General features: G+C 43.6%; 1 protein-coding gene across 1 annotated transcript in view; it reads left to right on the top strand.

The window, feature by feature from the left end:
• Window positions 1-1,803: 1,803 nt before the first annotated feature.
• The window catches only part of ANAPC4 (anaphase promoting complex subunit 4), a 176,951-nt gene continuing 151,272 nt past the window's right edge, over window positions 1,804-27,482 (top strand). The window contains exons 1-4 of the mRNA XM_085891169.1: window positions 1,804-2,022; window positions 5,307-5,412; window positions 9,366-9,498; window positions 17,883-17,951. Coding sequence (XP_085747295.1) covers window positions 1,915-2,022; window positions 5,307-5,412; window positions 9,366-9,498; window positions 17,883-17,951 — 416 coding nt within the window. The 5' untranslated portion in view covers window positions 1,804-1,914. The remainder of the gene's footprint in view (window positions 2,023-5,306; window positions 5,413-9,365; window positions 9,499-17,882; window positions 17,952-27,482) is intronic.

Raw genomic sequence — 27,482 nt, 5'->3', positions numbered from 1 at the left:
AAACAACAACAACACAATACCCCTGGCTATTTGGAATCCGTGTCGTAAGCTATGACCTTTTGCTTCCGGTTGTTAAACGCTGTGCGGTGTAAAAACACGATTGGGTTTTATTTCTATCTTGTGAATATTACTTAACGCGTGCACATGAGAGAAAAGGAAACAACAATAACAACAACAACAACAACAACAACAACAACAACAACAACAACAACACAATACTCTGGCAATTTGGAATCCGTGTCGTTGACTATGACCCTTTTGCTTCCGTTTTTGTTTTGTTTCTGTTTTTTTTTTGTTTCCGGTTTTTGTCATGGGGAATGATGCATGCCGGGAGATCACGACCGGAAGTGTTTATTTATTTATTCAATTATTTTTTTCCCAAAGTTAATTTTTATAAAGGTATCTCCCGCATCATCAAAAAATATTTTTTTAATCGTGATTTACATTATTTGTTCGCTGATCCCGAATCCAGGCCGAAGTAACCGGAAATTGCGTCAAAATCATCAGCTGGCCGGCGCTTACATGTACCACGGTATCGTTGGCAAGTATACAGTTTTGAACAAGTTTGAGTAAAGTCAGAAGCGAATGTAAAAAGAATTCTACGTTCGCTTCTCGGCTTTGCCTATTCCATATATTTTTTATATGAGATCCTGTTCTCGGCGGTGTAGTTGTCGTCGTGAAGGTAATGTTGAGGTAATATATATATATATATATTTTTTGAGATGAGATCCTGTTCTAGGCGGTGTAGTTGTCGTCGTGAAGGTAATGTTGAGGTAATATATATATATATATATATATATATATATATATATATATATATATATATATATATATATATATATATATATATATATATTTATATTTATATATTTTTTGAGATGAGATCCTGTTCTAGGCGGTGTAGTTGTCGTCGTGAAGGTAATGTTGAGGTAATATATATATATTTTTTGAGATGAGATCCTGTTCTAGGCGGTGTAGTTGTCGTCGTGAAGGTAATGTTGAGGTAATATATATATATATATATATATATATATATATATATATATATATATATATATATATATATATATATATATATATATATGAGATGAGATCCTGTTCTAGTTGTCGTCGTGTATATAATATATATTTTTTGAGATGAGATCCTGTTCATAAGGTAATGTTGAGGTAATATATATATATATATATATATATATATATATTTTTTTTTGAGATGAGATCCTGTTCTAGGCGGTGTAGTTGTCGTCGTGAAGGTAATGTTGAGGTAATATATATATATTTTTTGAGATGAGATCCTGTTCTAGGCGGTGTAGTTGTCGTCGTGAAGGTAATGTTGAGGTAATATATATATATATATATATATATATATATATATATATATATATATATATATATATATTTATATTTATATTTATATATTTTTTGAGATGAGATCCTGTTCTAGGCGGTGTAGTTGTCGTCGTGAAGGTAATGTTGAGGTAATGTGTATTTTTTTTTGAGATGAGATCCTGTTCTAGGCGGTGTAGTTGTTGTGAAGGTAATGTTGAGGTAATAGGTAAAGTCAGAAGCGAATGTAAGAAGAATTCTACGTTCGCTTCTAGGCTTTGCCTATTCCATATTATTATATAATCTTAGACATTGATTATTGTAAAAAAAAAAAAAATGTTTGGAGGAGCTGAAGACACCGAGTCACTCTTGCGGCCCAGACCGATGAAGCGCTTTTATCCAGGGGAATCCGATCGATGATTCTGTGATCGATTGGTATAGTCTTTTGGTACGTATATCTACGCATGTGCTTCCGGTGCTCGGTCGTTACTGAAATTTGCGGAATAACGTCATCATGCGCGCGGAGGGGGTTCCTGGCGTGGTGGTGTAGTTATCGGTTTTCTTTCCCATTTCTCAGCCACCACAAGCATGTCGCCGTTTCGGCAGGTGGCCGAGAAGCGGGTCCCTCACCAGGTCCTTCTCATGCGATGGGCTCCCCGGAGAGACCTTGTCGCGCTCGCCAACAACGCTGGAGAGGTAGGACAGGCGACCTCGTGGGGCCGTGCTCGGACCGGCGACGGCAAGTCCTCTGTGTGTCCTTTAAATGGATCAACTCATGGCGAACCTCGATCCGCGATCCGCCCAAACGTCTGAGTGGATCATTTGTCATGAAGGGTTACCGCCATTGCGTTTGATGGGCACATCTTCCACCGACACGTAAACGACAATAAATGAGCACATTTGTAGATTTATCTGCCTTTGCTTTCATTCATTCATTTGTTTCATTCATTCATATGCAACCAGTGGCTGCTGCTGGTTGCATCATTTTCTGGGGGCTCAGCTGTGCCACCCCTGTTACCATGAGGCTGTGGACACTCGTTATTGTGCTGTGTCACGTGTAGATGTTGTCACGTGTAGATTGTTGTGCTGTGTCACCTCGTACACTCTAGTTATGACTGGCTGAGTCAACCCACATGGTGTTAATTCAACGGAAACTCGGTAGAGCGTATTGAAAACATTGTGGAGTGTTTCATGAACTTGTATACCTTCTTGTGTGTAAGTTCGTGAAAGACTTGGACCAAAAAGCGACAATCATTCTGCGAAAAAACTGTTTCATTCAGGTCTTTGTGGAGAATACGGGCACGTAACTCCTGGAGAATAACTTTTTTTTTCTTTACAGGAGCGAGGCTCATGGAAGAGCACAATATAACTGACAGTGGGACAAACATGAAGGGAATGAATGGACAGGAAAAATGAGCGGAGGCAACTGAAGCGACCGGGTAAAAATGGTGGTTTAGGAAAGCTTAATCAGGGTAAATAATTGATATATATATATATATATATATATATATATATATATATATATATATATATATATATATATATATATATATATATATATATATATATACATCATGGGTTAGAATTTGGGATAACATGAGATGGCGGTGCACTGATTGCTTCAAGTACAGGAGGGGGGAGTGTTTGCAGAACAGCCTCTGGAAGATGGTTCCATGGATGGGAGAAGTTAGGATTAAGAGTTGAGGTGTGTCGTCAGCCTGGACTTTGGAGGTTTAACAAGGAGGGGGTTATTGGAAGAACACTTGTATTGGAGAGAGAGGAGAGAGAGGAGAGACCAAAGTGAGCAATGTTGGAGAATAGACTGTGCAGAACAGTGACTACCAACCTATTTGAGATGTGTGAGCAACAGACGTTGTGCTTCGTCCTCACCGTGGGACATTCCAATGACGTTGAGAGCTGTATATTTCGACAAAATCCAAGAGACCAATGTGATGTTGGAGTGCCAGCCGAAAGGGACGAGCAGTATTCCTACGTATTCTCCACAAAGAGCTACGGACAAAAGTTTTGTGGACTGTAAATCTGATTTGTTTTTCCAAGACTTGGATCGATGAATGCCCAGTCTGCGGTTGGCTTTGGAGGCCAGCTTTGCTATGTGGTCGACTCAGGAAAAGTCATGGCTGATTGTGAGGCCTGCAGGCTCAAGTGATCGAACCTCTTCCAGTGGATTAATCCCTCCTTGATCAATTTGCTTGTTCACACACCCCCAACCTGTTCACCAAATTTCACCCGAATCTCCATAATTTGTGCATGTATGAATCCCTCCTTGAGCTGACGGGATAGCATGGAGGTACGTGCACTCGTCTTTGAGCTGTAGAGCTTGGATTAAAATCTCGACCCTGCTATAAATTGTCACCCTGATGTTTCATGTGCAGGGTTCCCATGTTGCTTGTGAACAGCTGTCTTTGCATGCAAAGGGAAACCATGAATCCTCTTATTGTGCTCAGCTTCATCGAACATCCAAATTATTTGGTGTAGTGTGGTCTGTGTGTTTCCTGTAGGTTAGATTGCCATGTAACAGGGATCTGTAAGAGTAAGTCGTTTGTTATACGTGATTCTGAGGAGGCAGCGGATGTAATTTGTAGACAGATTAATGATTTATGCATAAATACCTCTTGTTTGGAGGCAGGGCAAGGTCAGGACTTCTCATCGCAGAGGCACACGTGCCACGTATGCAACTAGGCCAATTCTGATCTTTCTGCCCAGTGTGCCAGCCATGGCGGTGCCGTGGGCTGTGGAGCCCAGAAGAAAAGATGTACATTTATTTTTATTGGTTCCATCACGTGGGCCGATGGCCCAGAGGAAGACTCTGCCAGGAGGAAGAAGAGAAGTTGAAGCTATCAGCACAGAGGACGAAGAGGGGTTCGTGTGCAAGGAGGTCTAGCAAGTGGTTCACAGAGGATCTTGTAGAAGCTTTGCAATAGTTCTAAGCTGGTATCACCCTGCCTTTCGATATGGGAAGAAAGATCTCGTACAGTAGAGCTCCTTGTGCACAGAATGCAAAGAAACACTTTGAGAAGGAAGAAGTGCCAACCAAGGGGCCTCGTTGGGGGGGGGGGACAAAGATGACCATGTGACCTGGTTGAAGGCCTACTCATTGCTGGCCCTGCTCGTGGCTGTGTTACTTCATCTTTGGACACCATCGTCACTGGCTCTCGTCTTCTCCTAGTTTCTAAAGTGGACTGAATTTAGTCTGACATCCACCCTGTGCATCCTCGAGACAAAGGGAAGTCCCGTCTGCATTATCGTCTTCTTGTGGGAGTGTGATCTGTGGTGCCCAGTGGGTTGGTTTTATTTCTCTTTTTTGCATACAAGTTGCATATCCCCATTTACCTCTTTTTGTCTTTTGACTCGCTTGGTTTGCTCCATTTATGATAGTGTCTTGTCAACCCTCTTCCCTGTACTTTGCTTTTCAAAGAAATCCTTTAGAAGGTAAGAAAACGTGTTTCACCAATCTGCTTTCCGTGTGTGTTTGCCGTCGATTTTGTTTCATTTGGGCAACCTTGAGGAACAGTAAAGTAGAGTAATACGGAACGCAGTGCCATAAGATATCGTTTGGACCATCCCTCGGGACGAAAGGTCCCGGCTCTGAAGAATCCTGTATTAATGGATACTCGGACGCCACAATATTTTCTGAATTAAATAAAACCTTTGTCGTGATCGAATGTTTCATCTGTCTTTACCATAAACTTTGTGAATTGGTACAGAAAGTTTTCCAGATCGTTTCATGTATTTTCATTGTGATTTCAAAGTCTGTGGTGGCCAATAGGATGTGAGCAGATTAAGTCTACTACCATATTTACATTTGCATTAAATACATCTCATGATGGTAGTCCAACGTTCCACATGATTGTTTCAAGTAAACGTTTTTTTTTTTTTGTTTGTTAATATGGTCATTTCACCTTTCCAACCTTTTGTGGCTGTTGTCTTTTTATCACTGATATCTATATTTGTCTGATCAGGTGACTCTCCATCGACTGAGCAATTTTCAGAGAGTTTGGAGACTTGCTCCACAAGAACCGACTGGAACTGTGGTCACTGCCCTGGCCTGGAGACCAGATGGCAAAGGTTTGTAACTCGACGAGAGGAATTCTGGACTTTTAAGAATTTGCTTCTTTTTTTGTATCCTCCAGCACAGGGGTCGGCAACCTTTCAGAAGTTGCGTGCCAATAGTTAACTTATTCACTCTTATTTACGGATCTGCGTGCCATTGATACATTTTTCTCATCAATAACAAGGACTTGAATCTTGGCAGCTTCATTTACAAATAAATTAAAAAGCAGATCTTACCATTGAGTGTGATTCTTGCCCTTGTTTTCCCTTGCTGAGTTCTCCAATCTTGGGTTCTTAGTTTGACACTTTACGCAGCGCACAAGCCTTTGAGTGTTCAGTTGTTAACTGGCAACAGGAGGTACAGAGATCTGACTTCATATGTGAAAATATTTGTTCACAGAGGTATGTAGATCCAAATGCTGAGAGCAGTGAAAATGCCACTCACTTCAAACAGTCAAATTTCACAGGCAGGGACTTCCAACAGGTCAACAGAGATGAAAGGGTTCCGTTGAGAGCCACGCGTTGTCTCTGAGAGTGGAGGAAGTCAGTAATCCAAGAGTGGAGTTGGATTTGGATTTCATAGGCAGACAGTTTGGAGAGCAAGACAGAATGCCAGATTGCATCAAAAGCTCGAGATGTGTCCAAAGAGACGGGCCCGATTTCATGACTCATATTGAGGGCCTCCACCCATTGTTGGGAGAGTATAAGTAGCATGTCCAAGTTAGAGTGACCAGGTTTGAATCCGAAATGATGATCTGAAATGAGGCTCGTTTTGAAAAAGAATGATTTCATGTCGACTGCGATGATGGATTCCACGATCTTGCATGTAGCTAATTAGTGTGTATTTAAGGGCATCCGTTTTTGCACCTTTTTATGTAATGCTGTGATGTTGGCTAATTTCCAGGTAGATGGAAGATGACCTAGCGTAAATGACAGGGTGAAAAGGGCAGTGAGAGGAAGTGCAGGAGCAGCAGAGCAGATTTTTAGGATATGACTTGATGCCATCTGGTCCAGTTGCAGAGTCAGAGTCTAGGGTTGCCAGAAACCTTTCCACCTTCTCGGGTGCAAAAGACACCGAATCTAGGAGCAGTTGGGTATGACTGGGAAAGGTGGGTACAGAGAGAGAGGTTGGAGACAAGATTTTGAAGCAAACACACAATTGAGGCATTCGGCCTTCTCACGAGTGGAGTCGGCTGTGGTGCCTTTTGAAATGAGGGATGGGATGGAAGGGAAGCATACACCAGAGACAGACTTGACAACGTGCCAGATGTTGCAGCTCTGCTGAGAGTATACACACTTGTTCAGGGCTTTGTGGAATGATCTGAGATAACCTTCTGGTCGGATTTGCCTTCCAGGAATGGAATGCTACTTGTTTGAAGGCAACTTCCTTACCACACGATTTTTAAAGTCACCACATGATAAAAGTTCTATCCTTTTTATATTCTGAGCGTGAAGCAAAGAAGCAGCACATATCCTTCATAATGTCTTTGGTACGCTTCAGCTGCAGTAGCGGTTGAACCACCGATCTCCCAGACTCAGAACGGATTCTCGAACCATTACGCCGCTGAGTATGGTTTAAGATATTTTGAGTAAGTGATTCTTGTTCTTCTTGCGTATGGCAGCTTGGCTGCCGGGTAGCTATCATTTTGTTGGGGCATGACTATGCCGCTGATGCTGTGCCCCTATACCAGTACTGAGAAGTACTGTATGAATCAAGTTTAAGTACAAAAAGTCAATCAGGAGAAACACTTGGGAGTTCTAGTGGGCAGGGAATTGAAATTCCACAAACATGTTGCAGCAGCTGTTAACAAAGGATACCAGCTACTTGGCATCATAAGGAAGATGTTCAGTCACCTGAATAGGACTTCCTTGCCACTTTTGTTCTCAACATTTGTCAGACCTCTCCGAGAATATGGAAATGGTGTCTGGCACCTCAGATTTAAGACCGACACAGATAAAGTTGAGAAAGTGCAGAGGAAGGCCACTAAAATGGTTCCAGACATCAAGGAGCTTCCTGATTAAGATAGGCCGAGGAGATTAAATCTACACTTCCTCCACTGCAGGAGGAGTGGTGATATCATTATTGTATAGCTAGACGTACTTCAACTCGAGGTCGCTCAAGGAAGTTATTTAAGGAGAGGAGCAGACGACATTAGGAAGTGCTTTTTTGAGCAGTAGAGTGGGGGATAACTGGAACAGTCTTCCACAGGAAGTAGTTGAAGCCAAGCCAACAAATTAATTTAAGTTTTAATTTGACAAGCACTGGTAGAATGAGTGCTTCATCCTTCCCATAAGTCTGCTCTTCTCAAGCATGTGAACAAACTAAAGTTCAGTATTACAACGATAAAAAGACCGGGGTATTGCAGGATCGCATTCTTCACCAAATCTGATGATTATGGTGATGATGGTGAAGATGATTATTAGTATATTTATTGATTCGTATGCAGCCTGTGGCTGTTTGGCTGCATCATTTTCTGGGGGCGTGGCTGTGCCGCTGATGCAGTGACCAGTAAGCTGGTACTCATTTTGCCAACCTTGGATGGATGACAAGCCGAGTCAACCGCACCTGGTGTTAATTCGGTGGCCAACAGGGCTCAAACTCAGAACCCGAAGATCCCAAGCCAGCCACTCTAAACCACTAAGCCAACACCAGGCTTACAGTAGGTGATATTTGGTATAAGCTGCCCATTTTTATAGTAACAGAAACAGTGGACACTTTCAAGGAAAATCTGAGATGCAGTGGTGTCATGAAGAGGTGTGTGTGCGTGCGTGCGCGCGCGTGCTTCAGGAATTTCCTTCTGTACTTCTTATTGCAAGTTGCAAGTGTGTAACTTGTGTACAAGTCATCGACAATAATGGATTATCTATCCTTTAGAACTGATTATGCAGTTTAGGTTTAGGAGTCAAAGTGTAATTTGCTCTTCGATCACAAGGCGATGTTTTTGAAAAGAAAAAAATTCTCAACGACTTGTAAAACTCCTGGAGGGATTTATACATGTTTCACATGCAGGACAAAGGCATTACGAGACATCCCTGTCCTTTCACTTGACTAACAAGGACACTGGGAGATGAACAAATGAACACCGTATTCGCATTTGAAACAGATACCTGCACTTTTATTATTTTATTTTTTATGGAAGTCTCCCCAAACAAGGCATTAAGGGGCTACGCACTGAGTTGTGTGCTCAGATAATAATGCCACTACGCACTGTGAGTTGTGTGCTCGGATAAGAATGCCAAAAGGACCAAATAGTAAAACATGTAAATTGTGAGATTCCAGTGATAAATTTATTATCTCCTACTTGCTGTAAATTAGAGCAGTGCGGTTCCATCAGTTTGTGGATGAAGCATTGAGGCCTGTTCTCAGCACTCGCTGTGGTGTCCCATTACCACGCTTCGGGATTACTGGGTACATGTTTTGTGAGAGTGCACTTTAGAGTGATAGGTTTTTCGTTTAGTTTACGAAAAGTTCGGCTTTGTGGATAAACCGATGATTTCTTACATTCTTAAAAGGGGTGGGGGGGGGGGAAATCCACAACACTGCCTTTTCGGCAAGTGCAGGCAGTAGTGAGGGTGTAGTGAGTGCAAGAAATGGTGATATTTATATTTATACCACGAGAAACACCCGCTTGCTTCAGGAGCATTGGCAAGTCATCTCCCCCTACCAACCCCTCATGAGTGGAGAGGGGGTTACCCTGGGCATTCTCAACCCATATGCAAAATTTGGTGGAGATTGAGCCAGCCATGTGTTTTATTATTATTATTTTTTTTCTTTCTATGATTTTTTGGATGTACATACGAACATACAGAGAATTGCCCTATTTAATATATTAGGGTTTGAAGTTAGTTGAAAAATCAATAGAGTTGTGATTTGATGTTTTCCTTGTCAAGAATTGGCTTGTGCTTGTATGTATGTATTATTTTGATTGCTTGTGCTGCTCTTGTGAAAGTACAAGTGTGTGTTGCAGTGCTGGCTGTGGGTTACGGGGACACTGGGCAGCTGGTGCTGTGTGATGTAGAGAAGGCAGCGATTTTATACAGCACCACATCTCTACGGGACATCAGCTGCATGCATTGGGTGGATGTTGCTGAGAGACGCAGGTGGGTTTCTCATTCTCGTAGGCTCTTATTTGTTTGTCTCGAGACCCCGTAATAAATTTCAGAATGGGAAAATGCATTGGAGGTGAGGGAAGAAACATAAAGTAAGAGGTTTGCAATTTATATCGCTCGAAATGCACACTTCCCCCAAGGGGGTGGATGGGGATGTAATGGTTGGGTAAATATTAGATATTTTGTGCTGTGGCTCATAATATGCCTGGTGTTGGCTGAATGGTTAGGGTGGTGGGCTTGGGATCCTAGGATTCTGAGTTCAAATCCCATTGCTGTTGAATTAATACCAAGTGGGGCTGACTCTGCCTGTTATCCTTCCGAGGTAGGCAAAATGAGTGCAAGCTTGCTGGTATCCTGTGTCGGAGTGGTGACCCGTCCATGATTGTGTCCAATAGCCAAAGAGACTGCGAAGGCAGCACCAACGCTCTGCACAGAGTGGCTCATGATCTGGATGGCTCATAATCTCATAATCTCCCCTCTCTACAAGTGTCAGAAAATGGACTTGCACTGTTCCACATATACAAGCGAAAATCTTTAGTCGCCTCCCCACATTCGTGGGGGCAGAGAGATTATTTGTGCCGATGACCTGACCCTGGATAACACCAGCATTTTTGATGGAGATTGGCCATGCTGTTTTCGATTCTATAAATGACACACACACACACACACACACACACACACACACACACACACACACACACACACACACACACACACACACACACACACACACACACACACACACACACACACACACACACACACACACACACACACACACACACACGCCTTATTTTATTTCGTAGGATTGTACAATGCACAAAGTACAGCTATTTGACTCAGCGTATCATCCTTCCGAGGTCGGCCAAGTGAGTACCAGTATACTGGTAACGGAGGGCATTTCATCAGCGGCACATAGGCTGCACACAAAATATTAAAACAGCTCTTTGACAATGGATGGTAAATTAGTAGACTTTCTAAAATCGTTTGTGTGAGGAAAGGATGAAAGCAGGAGGTGGTGAGCTGGCTTTGCTTGAGCCTTGAGAATCAGGTCATTGTTGCAATTTCATGACGGAAGTTTTTAATTTGTGAAACTCTCTGGAGATTCAGCAGCTTGTAATTTGCTCAGGGTGATTATGAAGGTAGCCAAAAATAGCTCCTCGTGAGAGTAGTGATGGGCGATATTGATATCTAATGTCGAAGATGTAGCTGTTTATTGCCATGAAATCTGTTCTGAAATTGGTGTGCATGTGCGTGCGCGCTCTCATTGAAAGCAGTGTTTGTCATTGTCATACAAACACATCATCATAATGCGTATTCATTAATTGCTCTTTCAGAGTGGAGAAGAAATCGCTTTGGCCTGACATTAGATTTCATCAAGTACACTGTGTATTAAAGTCGCCAGATTTCTCTGTCCGTCCCTCTGCCTGTCACGTTCTTTTCACTGGGACGGCATTACGGCATTATGTCTGGAGCTCGGCTTGTCTTCTATGGACATGCACGTTATCCCGACATCAAGCACTCAACCCATCCCATGATTTTGTATGTGCGCTTCGTCATCTTGATAAAACCTCTCCTGCTTGGAGTCGGAATCCTGCCTCTCCTGCAACCCCTCGCTCTCTTTGCGCGCCCTACCCAGTCACACCCAACTGCTCTTGGAGATCTTGTCTTTTGCACCTGAGAAAGTGGAGAGGTTTCTTGCATCTTGCCCCTTCACCACTGCCTGCATTCGCTGCCACCTCACCACTGCCTGAAAATTTGTTCAATAGAATTGCACATCATGCGGTTCTTGATGGAAATTAAGTCAGCCAGCAAAATAAGCACAACCTTTCCCAATATTTATATTAACCCCTTCCCTGGAGTGGCTTTATGCCTCGTTTGGGGCGATTTCCACAAGAAAAAAAAAAAAAACCCTCGACCTCTGATTCTGCAACTGAACCGGATGGCTCTCACCACTGCCTACACTTGCTACCCCTCACCACCGCTTTCACTCGCTCTCCCTCACCACTGCCTACACTTGCTACCCCTCACCGCCGCTTTCACTCGCTCTCCCTCACCGCCGCTTTCACTCGCTCTCCCTCACCGCCGCTTTCACTCGCTCTCCCTCACCGCCGCTTTCACTCGCTCTCCCTCACCGCCGCTTTCACTCGCTCTCCCTCACCGCCGCTTTCACTCGCCAGCCCCTCACCGCCGCCTGCACTCGCCAGCCCCTCACCGCCGCCTGCACTCGCCAGCCCCTCACCGCCGCCTGCACTCGCCAGCCCCTCACCGCCGCCTGCACTCGCCAGCCCCTCACCGCCGCCTGCACTCGCCAGCCCCTCACCGCCGCCTGCACTCGCCAGCCCCTCACCGCCGCCTGCACTCGCCAGCCCCTCACCGCCGCCTGCACTCGCCAGCCCCTCACCGCCGCCTGCACTCGCCAGCCCCTCACCGCCGCCTGCACTCGCCAGCCCCTCACCGCCGCCTGCACTCGCCAGCCCCTCACCGCCGCCTGCACTCGCCAGCCCTCACCGCCGCCTGCACTCGCCAGCCCCTCACCGCCGCCTGCACTCGCCAGCCCTCACCGCCGCCTGCACTCGCCAGCCCCTCACCGCCGCCTGCACTCGCCAGCCCTCACCGCCGCCTGCACTCGCCAGCCCTCACCGCCGCCTGCACTCGCCAGCCCCTCACCGCCGCCTGCACTCGCCAGCCCCTCACCGCCGCCTGCACTCGCCAGCCCTCACCGCCGCCTGCACTCGCCAGCCCCTCACCGCCGCCTGCACTCGCCAGCCCCTCACCGCCGCCTGCACTCGCCAGCCCCTCACCGCCGCCTGCACTCGCCAGCCCCTCACCGCCGCCTGCACTCGCCAGCCCCTCACCGCCGCCTGCACTCGCCAGCCCCTCACCGCCGCCTGCACTCGCCAGCCCCTCACCGCCGCCTGCACTCGCCAGCCCCTCACCGCCGCACTGCACTCGCCAGCCCCTCACCGCCGCACTGCGCTCGCCAGCCCCTGACGGCCGCACTGCACTCGACAGCCGCTCAGGGCCGCACTGCACTCGCCAGCCCTCACCGCCGCACTGCACTCGCCAGCCCTCACCGCCGCACTGCACTCGCCAGCCCTCACCGCCGCACTGCACTCGCCAGCCCCTCACCGCCGCACTGCACTCGCCAGCCCCTCACCGCCGCACTGCACTCGCCAGCCCCTCACCGCCGCACTGCACTCGCCAGCCCCTCACCGCCGCACTGCACTCGCCAGCCCCTCACCGCCGCACTGCACTCGCCAGCCCCTCACCGCCGCACTGCACTCGCCAGCCCCTCACCGCCGCACTGCACTCGCCAGCCCCTCACCGCCGCACTGCACTCGCCAGCCCCTCACCGCCGCACTGCACTCGCCAGCCCCTCACCGCCGCACTGCACTCGCCAGCCCCTCACCGCCGCACTGCACTCGCCAGCCCCTCACCGCCGCACTGCACTCGCCAGCCCCTCACCGCCGCACTGCACTCGCCAGCCCCTCACCGCCGCACTGCACTTTATCAAGCTCTGAAGAGAGGGAAGAGGCTGCTGTCTGAAGGATGAGGATTTCATGGCGGAGGGTAGAATCGTCAGCAAAAAGATAAAGGCAAATTTTCAGAGACTCAAGAGATCATTAATGAAGATTCGGAATAGAATGGGCCCTTGAACACTGCCTTGGGGCTCTCCACCCTTGACAGGGAGAAGAGATGAAAGGATTTTGTTGAGTGCTACACATTGGCTACAAGAGTAGAGGAAGTCAGTAAGGCATGTGTGAAGTTGGCCTTGGATACCATAGGCGGAGAGTTTGGAGAGTTCGGATCTCATCTCAGCAAGGATCTCCAGAGATACAGTATATCTGGAGAGATTGCCTTGATTTCATGTCTGACATTGAGAGCCTCCATCCAGTTGAAATAAAACCCTTCCTTTCCTCCAATGTCGATATCTGAGATCTTCCATTCAGATTCAGAACATGTCACTCCATGTTGGACATGCTGCTTCTACCTTCCCAACAACTCCCCCCCCCCAATCCCCACCCTCCAACTTCCAGTTTTTCCTTCCTGATGGTTTACTTCCTCCACCAGGCTGAACAGTTTACGTTTTGTATCCCACTGATAGGCTGGATCTGGCTCCGGACCTGAACCAAAATCGAATCAGCTTGTTCTTGTCACCGAACCAACTCGTCCACCTTGTTTTGTCATAATTCATCCACAACTTTTTGAAATGTGCTATATATCGTTTTTCACAGCATTTCTCAATTGTGAGCAATCACTTAAAAAATACTCTGATCCGGATCTTCAACAAAATCTAATCGATCCATCCTTGTTATACCCCTAACCTGTCCACCAAACGTTGTGCGAATCCATCCACCACCTTTTGAGATATCCTACTCACAAACAGAGAGACAAAAAGACAAACAGACAGAGATGAAAACATAACCACCACCTTTTGGTGGTGGAGGGAATTATGCAGAGCTATGTTATTTGGCTTAAATCATGACGTCTCGTCAATGCTGCATGTGTAGCAAGCAACATGGGGTTACACCTCGCCTTTGGCTACATGATTCAATATATGAGGGTGAGTCAAAAAGTATCTGCAATATATTTTTATTTAAATAATATAACTACAATTGAGCATGTACAAGAGCATCATTTTTCCACATAGTTCCCCTTCCTTTTCAACACACTTAGTCCATCGGTTCACAAGCTTCTGTGTGCTATCAGAAAAAAATGTTTTTGGCTGAGTGACGACCCACACATGCACCACTTCTTTCACTTGGTCACTGGCAAAGTGGTAGCCTCTTTAAGTGTCTTTGTGTGGACCAAACAGGTTGGCCAGGTCAGGACTATATGGAGGATGCCCCAACACCTCAAAGTTCAAATTGCTGGAGGGTTTCCACAGGATGGGCAGCAGTGTGTGGATGGGCATTGTCATGCAACACCTTTTGACAGTAGCCCTCGACGTTTCCATTGAAGAGCTGGTTTCAACTGGTCCTGGAGCATTTCGCAGTAACGGACATTATTTACCGTTGTGCCCCCCTCTTAATAGTGTTCCAAAATTGGGCCTTGTGAGTCCCAGAAAAGTGTGAACATCACTTTTCCGGCCGGTGGTTGACTTTTGAACTTCTCTTTGACTGATGATGTTGGATGTTTCAAATCCATACCCTGCGTTTGCTCTCTGGCTCATAATGGTGGATTCACGTCTCATCTCCAGTGGCAATGCGTCTTAAAAAAGCATTCCCTTCATGACGAAAGCGGTTCAAAAGGCTTTGGCAGATTGTCACATGGTTGTGCTTGTGCTCTTCTGTGACTTGTTTTGGAACCCATCTTGCAGAAGACTTATGAAATCCAAGTCCATTGTTGATTATTTCATGTGTAGAACCATGACTGATGTTCAGATGTTGTGCCACTTCATCAATAGTCGACCGTCGGACTTGTTCAATGTTTTCTACTGTAGTGGATGTGGATGTGGATGTGGATGTGGATGGGCGTCGAGATCGTTCATCATCAGTGACACTTGTGTGACCGTTTGTGAACATGGTAATCCAATCATACACGCTCTGCTGCGCTAAAGCACTGTTCCCATCTTGTGCTGAAAGTCTGTGATGGATTTCTGCACCGGGTACACCTTCAGCCCACGAAAAATCGTATCGCTGCACGCTGCTCTTCTTTGGTGCAAACGGACAGCGGAGCGGTCATGTTAACTCCCTTAAAATGACAAAACAACTGACTGCTCAAGGTTGAAACAGCTCCACAATGGTGCAGACTGCTCGTACTTGTACCTGCAAGTTCAACAAGTAATGTTATCAACACAACACAGTTTTTAATAAATCATTGCGGCTACTTTTTTGACTCACCCTCATAATTTATTAGTGTTCTTCCACAAAAACCATCTTTTATTTTTATGCCTCCACTGCTGAAGGTGCCAGAGGCATTATCTTTTCAGGTTATCCGTCCGTGATGATTTTGTTACCGCAATAACTTGTGAACATGCTGAATATATTTTTCACCAAACTTGGTAGAAACGTGGAGTATGATGCACAGATGGACTGATGAGATTTTGGGGTCATGGGTCATGCGGAGACATGTTTTTGGGTTGTCAGTCCATGCGTGTGATGTAACCAAGTTTGAATGTAAAATGTACATTACGTTCCACCCAGATCTTGCCTCATGAATATTCATGTTTTGCTTCGTGCATATTCATGTTTTACCTCATGCATTTTTATGCAAAACACGTGTTGTGTCATCTCTGCTGATGATGGGGCGAAAGCCGCTCTTCCCTGTCTGGCGGAACGTGTGGTTTTGTGGGAAAGGCATGGTTTTTACCGTCACACTTGGAGTGTTTTAAAATTAAGAAAAATCGATTTAAAACTCTGCAAGTGTTGGTTAAACTGCCTGGAGCATTCTTATTCAAGAATCGGGACACATAGGCGATTCCAGAATAGTGTGTGATAATTTTGTTACATTGATAACTTCTGAACTGCTAAAGGGATGTTGACCAAACTTGGTGCAGTTATGTACTCTGACGCAAAGATGAACTGATAAGCTTTTGGGGTCAAAGGCCAAAATCCATGTGACTTTCAGCTTAAAGTCACAGATTTTCATTACCGTGATAACGTATGAAGTGCTGAAGGGATTTTGAGAAAACTTGGCATAACCATGGATTGTCATACGAAGATGAACTGACTAAATTTTGAGTTAAAAAGGTCAAGTGCCCTTGAATTGAAAATCTGTGTTGCTGCAATAACTTGTGAACCACTCAAGAGATTTCAACCATACTTGACACACATAAGGTCTGTAATACATCGATGAACTGATAAATTTGAATTTGAAAGCCAAACGGCATGTTTCCTTTAAATATCATTTTGCAGACCTTAACTTGACTTTCAAGCATCTGATGTTGTCTCTCTACTATTTATCTGTGTTTTCTCTCTCCCGTGCTCCCTCAAATGACCTTTAATTTTTACGTGAGCTTTTAGTTGACTTCAAAATTACAGGTGGTTAACAGCGAATGTGGACGAATGCATATCCATTGATGCATTAATGTCAAATTTCTACTTTGTAGTTATTTCTCATTCAGCAAGGAAATGCTAAACGTTAAGTTGCACAATTAACCAATATCAACATTCAAATTTGAAACCCTTAAATGTGCAATGTGACCATATCCACCTAGTTTAAAGAGTACCATGAGGTCACAATGTGGAGGGAATCATTTGGCCTCATTTACATTTATAAATACTGTTACAGTTGTGGAGCTCAACTTATTGCAATCAAATGGATCGCTCTCGTGCTACTGCAATAACACTTCAGCTTGCCAATTATCATAATTATCACACTATATATAATTTGAGAAGTGTCTGTATTTTCGTTTGTGTGACTTTTATGCACTCCGAAACCGCCGAATGGAATGAGTTCAAAACTGGTGGTTGTACTCGAGTGGTGCACGGGCAAGTTTTAGGGGGTAAAAAGAAATTGTAATCCCGGGAGTCCAGAGTAAGGGGAGAACCGCGGTATGTAAATGTGTATCGGATAAGGCCGCTCCCGGTTTGAGGGGTATTACAAGTCTGAATAAACTCCCATCCTCTACATGAAAACCATATACCTTGTAGAAGTGGTGGAATACAACTTATTTGCATTCCTGAACCACTTGGTGGAATGAGTTGGAAAAATAGTGGTTGTACTTGGGGTGTTGGTTTTAGAGGGCTTAAAAACAAAAACGACCATAGATTGTTCCCGAGGTTTTGGGTGGCACCCAATTCTCCCTCTGCGAACGCGTATCGTGTAGTGCCACCCCATGGAAGCCAGTATTACAAGTCCTAATATGTGCCATTGACTTCATAAAACTTGGGGAATTAACCCGTCCGTCAGGGAGGGTTATTTGCTCGTCGTCATAATCGTCATTAATGTACCACACTCTTGACGGAGTGTTGATGCTGCTGAAGCAGTCTCTTGACACAGGTTATTCAAGCCCAGGCTAGACAATTCAGAGATGAGTGCTTGTACTGCTAAGCTATCCTGCTGGCCTGGCAATTTTATAGGACTATCAGTTTGGAGTCTTATCAGACTGACTAATTTTCAGAAGAAAGTTGTCTTACCTTGATATATTCATGTCATGTCCTCGCACCACATGTTTGGACACATGCCTTGGCACTTTTGTTGAATCTTGCCAGGTCACTCAGGTTGCACTTTTATTTGAGGATCCAGCAGCGAAACAGGTGTGACGTCGTCTGGGGTTCCCCTTGGCACTCACATATTGTCGGATCGTTGCTGTATCCCCACTCATTTAGCGATACCTTGCCTTGAAATGTAACATTTACAATGTTGGGTTGAGAATTTCTTCAGTCCAAGTGCAAGCATATGAATTTATTGCATTCTTCTTTGTGCAGGTCTGAATTCCATATCTACGAAGATGACCACACCATGTACTTGCCCAAACTGCCTCCATTGCCCAAGAGGTGCGAGGAATAATTATGTGCAAAACTTCAGTTTTTTTTGGTAGCTTTTGTGGAATTACATAAAATAAAGCACTAAACTCTTCTCTCCTATCATTTTGATCAAAAGCATTTAACCAAATTCTGATTTTTTTTTTTTCCATCTCCAAGCTTCATTGATCCGCATAAAATAATTTTTCACACTTTCTTGAATTACCAGGTAAATAAAAACATTAATAACTAGAGGGGGAGCACTCGGTAGAGTGTAAAACCTCTGCCGCCAATACTGCGAGGTCACTCAAGTGAACCTGATATCCTATTCATTCAATTTGACGTCAACATTGCTCAGAGTTATAGTTTGCAACTTTCCCTTTTACTTTTAACTTTTACATACTCAATTCATTCGTCATAACTAGATTCCTTGAGACAGAAATTGATTTTACGTGGGTATATCCACCTGAAGTTCCAAAATCAGCCGCAATTATAATTTTGGCATGTTTTTTGTTGGAAATCATTTATAACATGTAGAAATTCAAAAAAAAATATAGAAATTTTGTTGAAAAAAAAGTTGCAAATTTTTTTTTTCTCTAACAATTTTTTTTTTGGGGGGGGGGTTTGGAAAACACTTAAAAAAAAAATGTAGAAATGCAAAAAAAAAAAAAAATCAAATATTTTTTCAAAATGGCCACCATAGCGGCCATATTGGATTTTGGACCAAGTCCAGAATCTAATGGCATGATCCTTGGACCATACCTAATCCCCCCACCAAGTTTCGTCGAAATCCGTTGGAGTTTTTCCATAATACTGTTCACAAACAAACAAACAAACAAACAGAAAGGGGTGAAAATAGTAACCTCCGATCTTCGATGGCGGAGGTTAATAACGAGGACTACCACTGATAACTGTGAGCAGTTATGCCGGGTGCCGAACGATGACCATGCCATCATATTACGTCGTTTAAAAAAAATCAGAATAGATTTCTCTTGGCTCGCCATTACCAAGAACTGCTACTATAGTCTGGGCAAGAAATGTAAAAATGTGCTTATTTCAGCTTCATGAGGCATTTTTGAGGAAAAGCAAACAAATAGGTGTGTCTGGAGTGGATTTCTGTGCTGAGTATGAATATGTTTGTGTTTCCCAAATTTGCCGAATTCGGTCGCTAATTAAGGTCAAATGTCAATAGGTGCAAAATTCATAATTTTTACAAAATATGTCCTTTCACCTGCCAAGCATGATAAACATAGATATGAAAACAGTTTTTCAATATCTTTTATAATGAATCCTATACAGGTCATCAAAGTGAGCCTGGTGTTGGCGCAGTGGTTAGGGCAGCGGCTTGGAATCCAAAAGGTCCTGAGTTCAAGCCCCGTTGGGCCACTGAATAAATACACCAGGGGGTTGACTCAGCCTGTCATCCTTCTGAGGTCGGCGAAATGAGTACCAGTGTACTGGGTGTATACCCCGGTTAAAATAGGTGTATCCCTGTGTCGTAAGAGGCGACCAGGGTTGCGTCAGGAAGGGCATCCGGCGTAAAACATGTGCCAAATCACTATGCGGATCATACGGATGATCCGCTGTGGCGACCTCTAAAGGGAGCAGCCGAAAGAAGAAGATACAGGTCGTCAAAGTTTACAAATTAATGGAAAATCTGAAAGAAGTATTAACTTCTTTTGAGAATATCTCCTTAACGGTAAGACTACAACTTGTTGTGAATATCGACATAGATTCCACCAGCTGAAAGCTACAGCGACCACAGTTCTCTGGCTTCCTTTCATTGCATTCATTCCTGGGCACAGGAACATGATGTTAAGGCCCGGTCACACCTTGACGTTTTAGCCAGTGATGGCAACTTATTAAAATGTATGTAAAACGCTGGCTTACGTTGAACTTTTGATGGTTTTTTTTTAAAGATTCGGACGTATTCATAGCGACTTGGTCTTATGTATAACGGATTGGTAACGGACACAGAACGTTTCATTGTGTTATAACTTGTACCAACGAATGCTGAACCTGTTGTCGGCCTACACAACCGATGCCCAACGATAGTCTAACTTAGGCATAGCGCGTTGCACGCATCTTCGACGATGTCGTGACGTAGCCTATTAAAAGGCTGACTCGCAACGATTCGAATCATAACTGCCGTAGAAATGGAAGTGACAACATCGCGGTCACACCTTGGCGATCTTGCCAGCGTATACCGACCTAAGAAAAATGTGTCTAAAACGTTGGGGCACGTCAAATACGGTATGAGTAAGTTTGGTATACGTGAGTAGAATGCTAAAGTACGCTATCATACCTCGTAGTAAGTAGAGTACGTCAAGAAATTTTAAACATGTTCAAAATTTTACGACATACTCGGCGTATGACACACGTTCCGCATGCGATGGGGATAAGTTTTACACATGATATGTGGACTCTTCCACACGTCCACAAAGGCTACTTATAAGCTACTCATAAGTCGAAGCACGTCGCGGTAATGTCTTTTTTTACGCGAAACTTATTTCTAACTTATGTTTGACGTGCTTTGAACCAATTCTTTACGTAGTCCCAACACACATTGACGTATGTAGACGTATTCCAATGACTTCTTCCGGTCGACAAAAAAAAAAATAAATGAACGTGTTTCTAGCTTACAACTGCCATATAAAGACGTGTTCCCAGCGGTTTTGGGAATTGGTATATAAAAATGCTGCTCATAAAAGAGGAACCCAACAGTGTTTGCGAGTCCTTTTTGAGTCGATGTCCATGTCAGCAGTAACAGTATTAGTATTAGTAGTAGTTTGTTCATGTTGGCAGTAGTAGGTGAGTGTGAGGGGGAGGGTGTGGGTTATGATGGATCGTCCTTGCGTCCGCGTGTCCACGGGTAGGAGACATCTTTTCACCATTGTTCGAAGTTCTTCGCGGCTAATTTTTATGGGGCTTTTTCAACAATGAGCTATAGCTTTTTACGATTTAGGTCTATTCATAACGGGTTGGACAAATGCACAATGAACTAATAATGTGCATAGAGCGATTTGATTACTTATAGATACGATATAACAACGAATAATTATCGTGAAGCCGGCGTTCACAAACTATGCCCAACGATAGCCTAACTTATCCATATCGTGCGGCAGTTTATCTTTTCCGGTGACGTAGGGTTTGCTATTCATAGGCTGCAACTCAATGATTTAAATGGCTGCATCTCCACTATTGAAAGTAGATGCTTGCGCTCAACAATTGGATTTTTTTTACACTCAACGACTTTTAAACGGTACCACTCAGCTATTTTCATTGTTTACAATGAACGATTTAAATTGCTGTCACTCGCCTTTGTTTTTTGACGCTGGCGCTCGGAAATTTTAATCGTTTCGATTGAACGTGCGAAATCGCTCAAATCCCACTATTGAAAGTAGACGCTTGCACTCAACAATTCGATTTTTTTTTACACTCAACGACTTTTAAACGGTACCACTCAGCTATTTTCATTGTTTACAATGAACGATTTAAATTGCTGTCACTCGCCTTTGTTTTTTGACGCTGGGGTTTGGAAATTTGAAGCGTTTCTTCTGAACGTGTTAAAACGCTCAAACTCGACTATTTTAAATAGACGCTGCCAATGGACAATTGGAATCGTAGCCAAGCTAGACATCGAAGTGTGAACATCCTCGTCATGCCGAAGAAAAGTTTGAAGAATGCTGCAAATAAGTGTCCTGGCCGTGGCCATGGACGCTGACGCAAGGACGATCCATTATACCGACGTCTTTCAGCCTATGAGTAACTTAAAAGTAACGTCTGTCGACGTGTGGCAACGATCGCGTAACGTGCCAACAACACGTTAATCATAGGTTAGAAATAAGTTTCGGGTACGCTAAACATTACCTCGGCGTGTCTCAACTAATGTTTAACTTACAAGTAGCATGTGTTGACGTCTGTCAACGATCGCATACGGTGCATACAACTTGTGGCCAGCGTAGCGGAATGTGTGAGTCATACGCTGGCATACTTCGTGAAATTTCAAGCATGCAAAAATTTGAGGACAACCGAAAAGTACAACGACGTATGGCAGTGTTTTTCAGCGTGCTCTCAATGTTATCAAAACTTACCCATAACGTATTCAATGTGTGCCAGCGTTTTAGAAAAAAAATTCAAAAATCGGCATACGTTGACTAAAACGTCAAGGTGTGACCGGGCCTTTAGTTTTCAGGATTTCGCCTAATTAGCATGCTAATTAGCGTCAATCTTTAATTAGAGCAAAACAGATTTTCATGAAATTCATTTTTGGTGCCATTTTCCTTCCTTAGTGCAAATATACAAAGCTTTTATAGCTTCTTCTTACACCAGATATGTATATCAATCAATAAACATTTGAATTAATTGCAGAATGTGAAAGGAATTATTGTTTCTATTGCCAATATCTCTGTAACTGTTCAACTTTTGATTTTCAGAATTTAAGACCTTAATACGGCACTGCCACCTATGTATACAATCATATACTACTAGCCGAAACCCTGTCACAGACGGATTCCGTTCCATGAGCCCAATATGACAACCAGTGGCAGCTCTTGTAAGAGCCGGATCCCAGTCGAAGGAAGTGGACGACGAGTTCAGACAAGGGAACTTCGTAGTAAAAGGTTCAAAGCAAACGTTCAACCAAGTGTCGCCTGATCATAGCTTAGAGTGGCTAAATGGTGTTGGGAAGAAAAGTGGGGGCATTGTTGGGATAACAAAGACCAACACAGCCCTTGCACGATGGACTATATCGTATAACCAAAGGGCAAGTGTTTCAAGTCAAACATATGACATGATGAATGTGAGTATGGACAATCAGTGGACGACTAATGAAGCTACTACAGCTCAGATGTATGGGATAACCACAATGAAGCAAGTATTCGCAAGGTGTTGACGAGATTCAAGGTCATGGCAGACGAAATAGCAGACAGGCCCGACGCCCTGCTGAATATTGCAACTCGAGACGTGGCAACGGCTGTTGTAGAGAAGTCGCTGCTGAAGGCAGAGCAACTGGGACAGAACCAGCTGGAGACGTTCGTGAAGGATAGAATGGTCGATTAAAAAGGTGAATTTCAGGGATCCATTGCCAAAGACAAAAGCTCTCACTTTCGCATCCTTGTATAATGTACATGTAGCGTCAAATACTTCAAAAGGAAAGATGGAAACTTTGAAAGCCGACAGGAATTTAACACAGAGACTTATCATGGCATACAGGGCTGGTGACAAGTTGATCTAAACAACATCATGAACCATGAATTGATGAAAGTACCAGTGAACATTGCTGACACGTCTGGCACCCTCCGAACAGGTACCAAATCCATTCTATTTGACCTGTTGACAAAGGACGTGAGCTGTCCTACAGAAATTACCATCAGTGAGTCTTCATGTCTAATAATAGATGGACAAGCAATGATAATGACAATGGATGTGAATACGTTCGGGGAATATGCTGATGTAGTTGTCAAACATGTTTTGAAGCAGGGAGAAGCCTACAATAGGATTGATGTGACATTCGATCGGTACAATGACCTGTCTATCAAAGGCGATACACGAGTAAAGCGTACGAAGAAGTCCAGGCTAATTCGTCGACTGATTGAAGATGATTATGTACCCCTTCCAAACAAATGGACAGACTTCATGGCATCTACTGACAACAAGAGGGACCTTTGCCTGTATCTCTCTAATGTACTTGCTTCAGCTCCGAGTGAGAAGACCATTGTTGTAGGTGGAGGTTTTGCGTCCGAGACGGAGGTACGAAGTACTGATGCGAACATGAACACAGATTTGTTGGAAAGCACCCATGAGGAGGCGGATACTCGTATAGTACTTCATTGCATTCACAGCAATGAACAAACAATAGTGGTGACTGCTCGTGATACAGATATCCTGATCTTACTTTTGGCACACTTTAACAAACTGACTTGCTCGCAGTTGTGGCTCAAGGCTGGAACGTCGGAAAAGCCGAAGTATGTTCCTATTCATGACATTAGGAAACAACTTGGCTTTAGTGACCAAGTATATGAAACAATTCCAGCCTTCCACGCCATTACAGGTTGTGATACCGTATCATACTTATCTGGACACTCCAAGAAGTCCGCATGGTATGTATTCATTGAACACAACAATCTCCTGAAGGATCTTGGAAGGTCACCAACTCTGTCCACAGACGTTTCTGATGATGCCGAGAAATTCATCTGTCACATTTACAAGACCTCATCCCAGAACTGTGACAAGGCCCGGGTGAAGCTGTTCAGTAAATGTAATGCACCAGATTCGATGCCACCATCAAGTAATGCTGCTCAATATCACATACAACGGGCTAACTACCAAAGCCTTGTATGGATAGAGGCCTGCCATCCCAAGCCAATCATTCCTTCCCCAACTGAGTCCGGATGGAAACTGGTTGACGGGGTTCTTAAACCTGTGCTCACATCTCTTCCTCCCATTCCAAAGGCTTGCAAACACATTGTAGAGTATGGCTGCACAAAGGGTTGTGTCAGCAATAGGTGCTCATGCAAGAAATGGAACTTGCAATGCACAGAGGCTTGCAAATGTAGTGACTCAGAAACTGCAAAATGCAAAAATAAGGCCCAATAAAAGGCTTCCCACCATACACTGTACATTACAGTCGTCTTGCCCATGCTGGACTAGTCCTTGAGTTGTTTCAACAATGTTGCGGTTTCATGGTGGGGAAACGATGGTTGTGAAATCTACCTTTCATGATTTCAATATTTCATGATATCATATTTCAAGTTAATTTCATGAAACTTAGTATTTTGCACTAACGAACCATTGGCGGCACTAATTAGCATCATTAATTAGCATGCTAATTAACCCAAATCTTTAACACAAACATCATCTTCCTGTAACCCAGACCCTAAGCAATATGGATGCCAGAGAACTGTGGTACTGGTGCATTTTGCATATTAAGTTATTTAGATGAAAATCCGTATTTTGCACTAAAATGAACACTTGTAATTAGCCGAAATCTACAAAACAAACATTATATTCATGTACCACAGACCCAATGCAATGATGGAAGCCAGGGTACTGTGGTCACTAGTGTAATTTGCTGTCCAAAATAAGTAGCAATCCATCCTACCGTAAAAAATGAAAAGTCCAGCCGTTTTGGATATATTCATGAATAAAATGAATATCTCCTTCACGTTTTGTGTTAATTTCTAAACTTTGACAATATTTGTATGATTTAATATAAAAGATATTGACAAATAATTTGCATATCTGTATTTGGGATGTAAAATAAAAATATTTTGTAAAAGTATGAGTTTTGCACTAATTGACCTTTGACCTTAATTAGTGACCTAATTTGGGAAACACAAACAACATTCATACTCAGCACAAAAATCTGTTCCAGATACACCTATTTGTTTGCTTTTCCTCAAAAATGCCTCATGAAATCCGATTTGCTGGAAATCAAACCAGTCGACTAAGAACTACAAGCAGTGATGCCAGGGATTATGTCACCCGTTCCAATGACTATGCCATCCCATGCTGCCAATTCCAATGATTATATCATCACATGCTGCCCGTTCCAATGATGATGCCATCCTATAATGTCATTTTTATTATAGTTTTTTTTTTAATAGCTAGTCGATTCCAATAACTGCGAGCAGTGATTTCTTCATGGGCGCTTACAAAACTGTGAGCCACGAGAAATAAAGTTTGATAAGTATGACGTCATAATTCACCTTGTTTGGCAGCCATATTGGATCGAAGTAAAAACCTTTACAAAATTCCTTGTAATAATAATCTTTATTGTCCTGTATCCAGGGAAATTCCCATTTGGTGACACTTTAAGTACAAACATCATGAAACTAGAGGGGGAGCACTCGGGAGAGTGCGAAACCTCCGCCGCCAATACTGCTGGGTCACTCAAGTGAACCTTATATCTCATTCATTAAATATGATGTCAACAGTGCTGTGACAGAGTTATAGTTCTTTTATCCAACATTTTTTTTTGGGGGGGGGGGGGGGGGTTGGAAATCACTTAAAACATGTAAAAATGCAAAAAAAAAATCGAAATTTTGTTAAAAAAAAAAGTTGCAAAAATTTTTTTTCTCTAACAATTTTTTTTTTTTGGGGGGGGGGGGGTTGGAAATCACTTAAAACATGTAGAAATGCAAAAAAAAAATTTTTTTTCTCTAAATTTTTTTTGGGGGGGGGGGGGGGACCAAGTCCAAAATCTAATGGCATGATCCTTGGACCATACCTAAACCCCCCCCCCCACCAAGTTTCGTCGAAATCCATCGGAGTTTTTCCGTAATACTGTTCACAAACAAACAAACAGAAAGGGGTGAAAACAGTAACCTCCGATTTTCGATGGCAGAGGTTAAAAACATAAAACATCAAAAAGGAAGAAGAAGAAAACGGGGTGAGAAAAAATATAGAAGATGGCTTAAACAGCAAAATGGCTAAGAATTTAAATTCAACACTTGAATTGCACATGGTACACATGACTTTTTGAAAATGTTCTTCATCGGCCAAGCACAAAAGAGTCTCCCTGATGACAGTTTTTCAAAAGTCCGTGCAAGAAGTGGCTTTCACCGGTACATGCATGCATCGTCGTCCTTTTAAATGCTCGTAAATACAGAGACTCCATGCTGGTTGAAGGCCCACCCACTTAAAATGGCAGTGTAATGACCTTTCTCAGTCGTGACTTATTCCACATTCAGATAATGAATGATACCAGGAAACCAAATTAAATGACAAAACACTGATCCGCAAGGAATTGGTCAACATCCGCATGACTCGTGGACCAACACCAAATTAATTCAACTTCCTGAGAAGATACAATCTTTGCATTGATTCCTTGTACGATAATAGTGCCCTGGTATTTGAATTTGTTCACAATTTCCACCTGAAACTGCTAAAGTTATTGCGAAACTTCAAATATATGATCAACTTGGCAACTGGAATAAAGTGTGTAAAGTATGACATCATAGGTCATATGGTTTTGCAGCCACATTGGATTGAAGGAAAACCTGAAAAAATATCCTCTGAAACCACTGAACCAAAGATGCTTTACTTATCAAACTATTATCCCCATGGGTACTCGAGGATATATTTAGTATCTCATTGATTGGTTTAGCAGTTTGACAGAGGATTTTTAAAGCTTTTATAGCTTGAATCCAATATGGCTGCCAGACCATGTGAACTTGGAAATTGTAGTTATAAAATATTATTTAGCATAAGGAGTTGATCATATAGTCGAAGTTTTGCATCGATCTATTAAGCAGTTTTGGGGAAGACGAGCACATTACCCCCCATGCTGTCTCTATCTCCGTCTCTATCTCCGTCTCTATCTCCGTCTCTATCTCCGTCTCTATCTCCGTCTCTATCTCCGTCTCTGTCTCTCCGTCTCTGTCTCTCCGTCTCTGTCTCTCCGTCTCTGTCTCTCCGTCTCTGTCTCTCCGTCTCTGTCTCTCCGTCTCTGTCTCTCCGTCTCTGTCTCTCCGTCTCTGTCTCTCCGTCTCTGTCTCTCCGTCTCTGTCTCTCCGTCTCTGTCTCTCCGTCTCTGTCTCTTCGTCTCTTCGTCTCTGTCTC

This window comes from Eptatretus burgeri, chromosome 8 (assembly GCF_056783735.1).
Source record: "Eptatretus burgeri isolate ZD-2024b chromosome 8, Ebu_testis_v1, whole genome shotgun sequence".
Taxonomy (NCBI): domain Eukaryota; kingdom Metazoa; phylum Chordata; class Myxini; order Myxiniformes; family Myxinidae; genus Eptatretus; species Eptatretus burgeri.
This window is presented reverse-complemented; position numbering and strand designations above follow the sequence as displayed.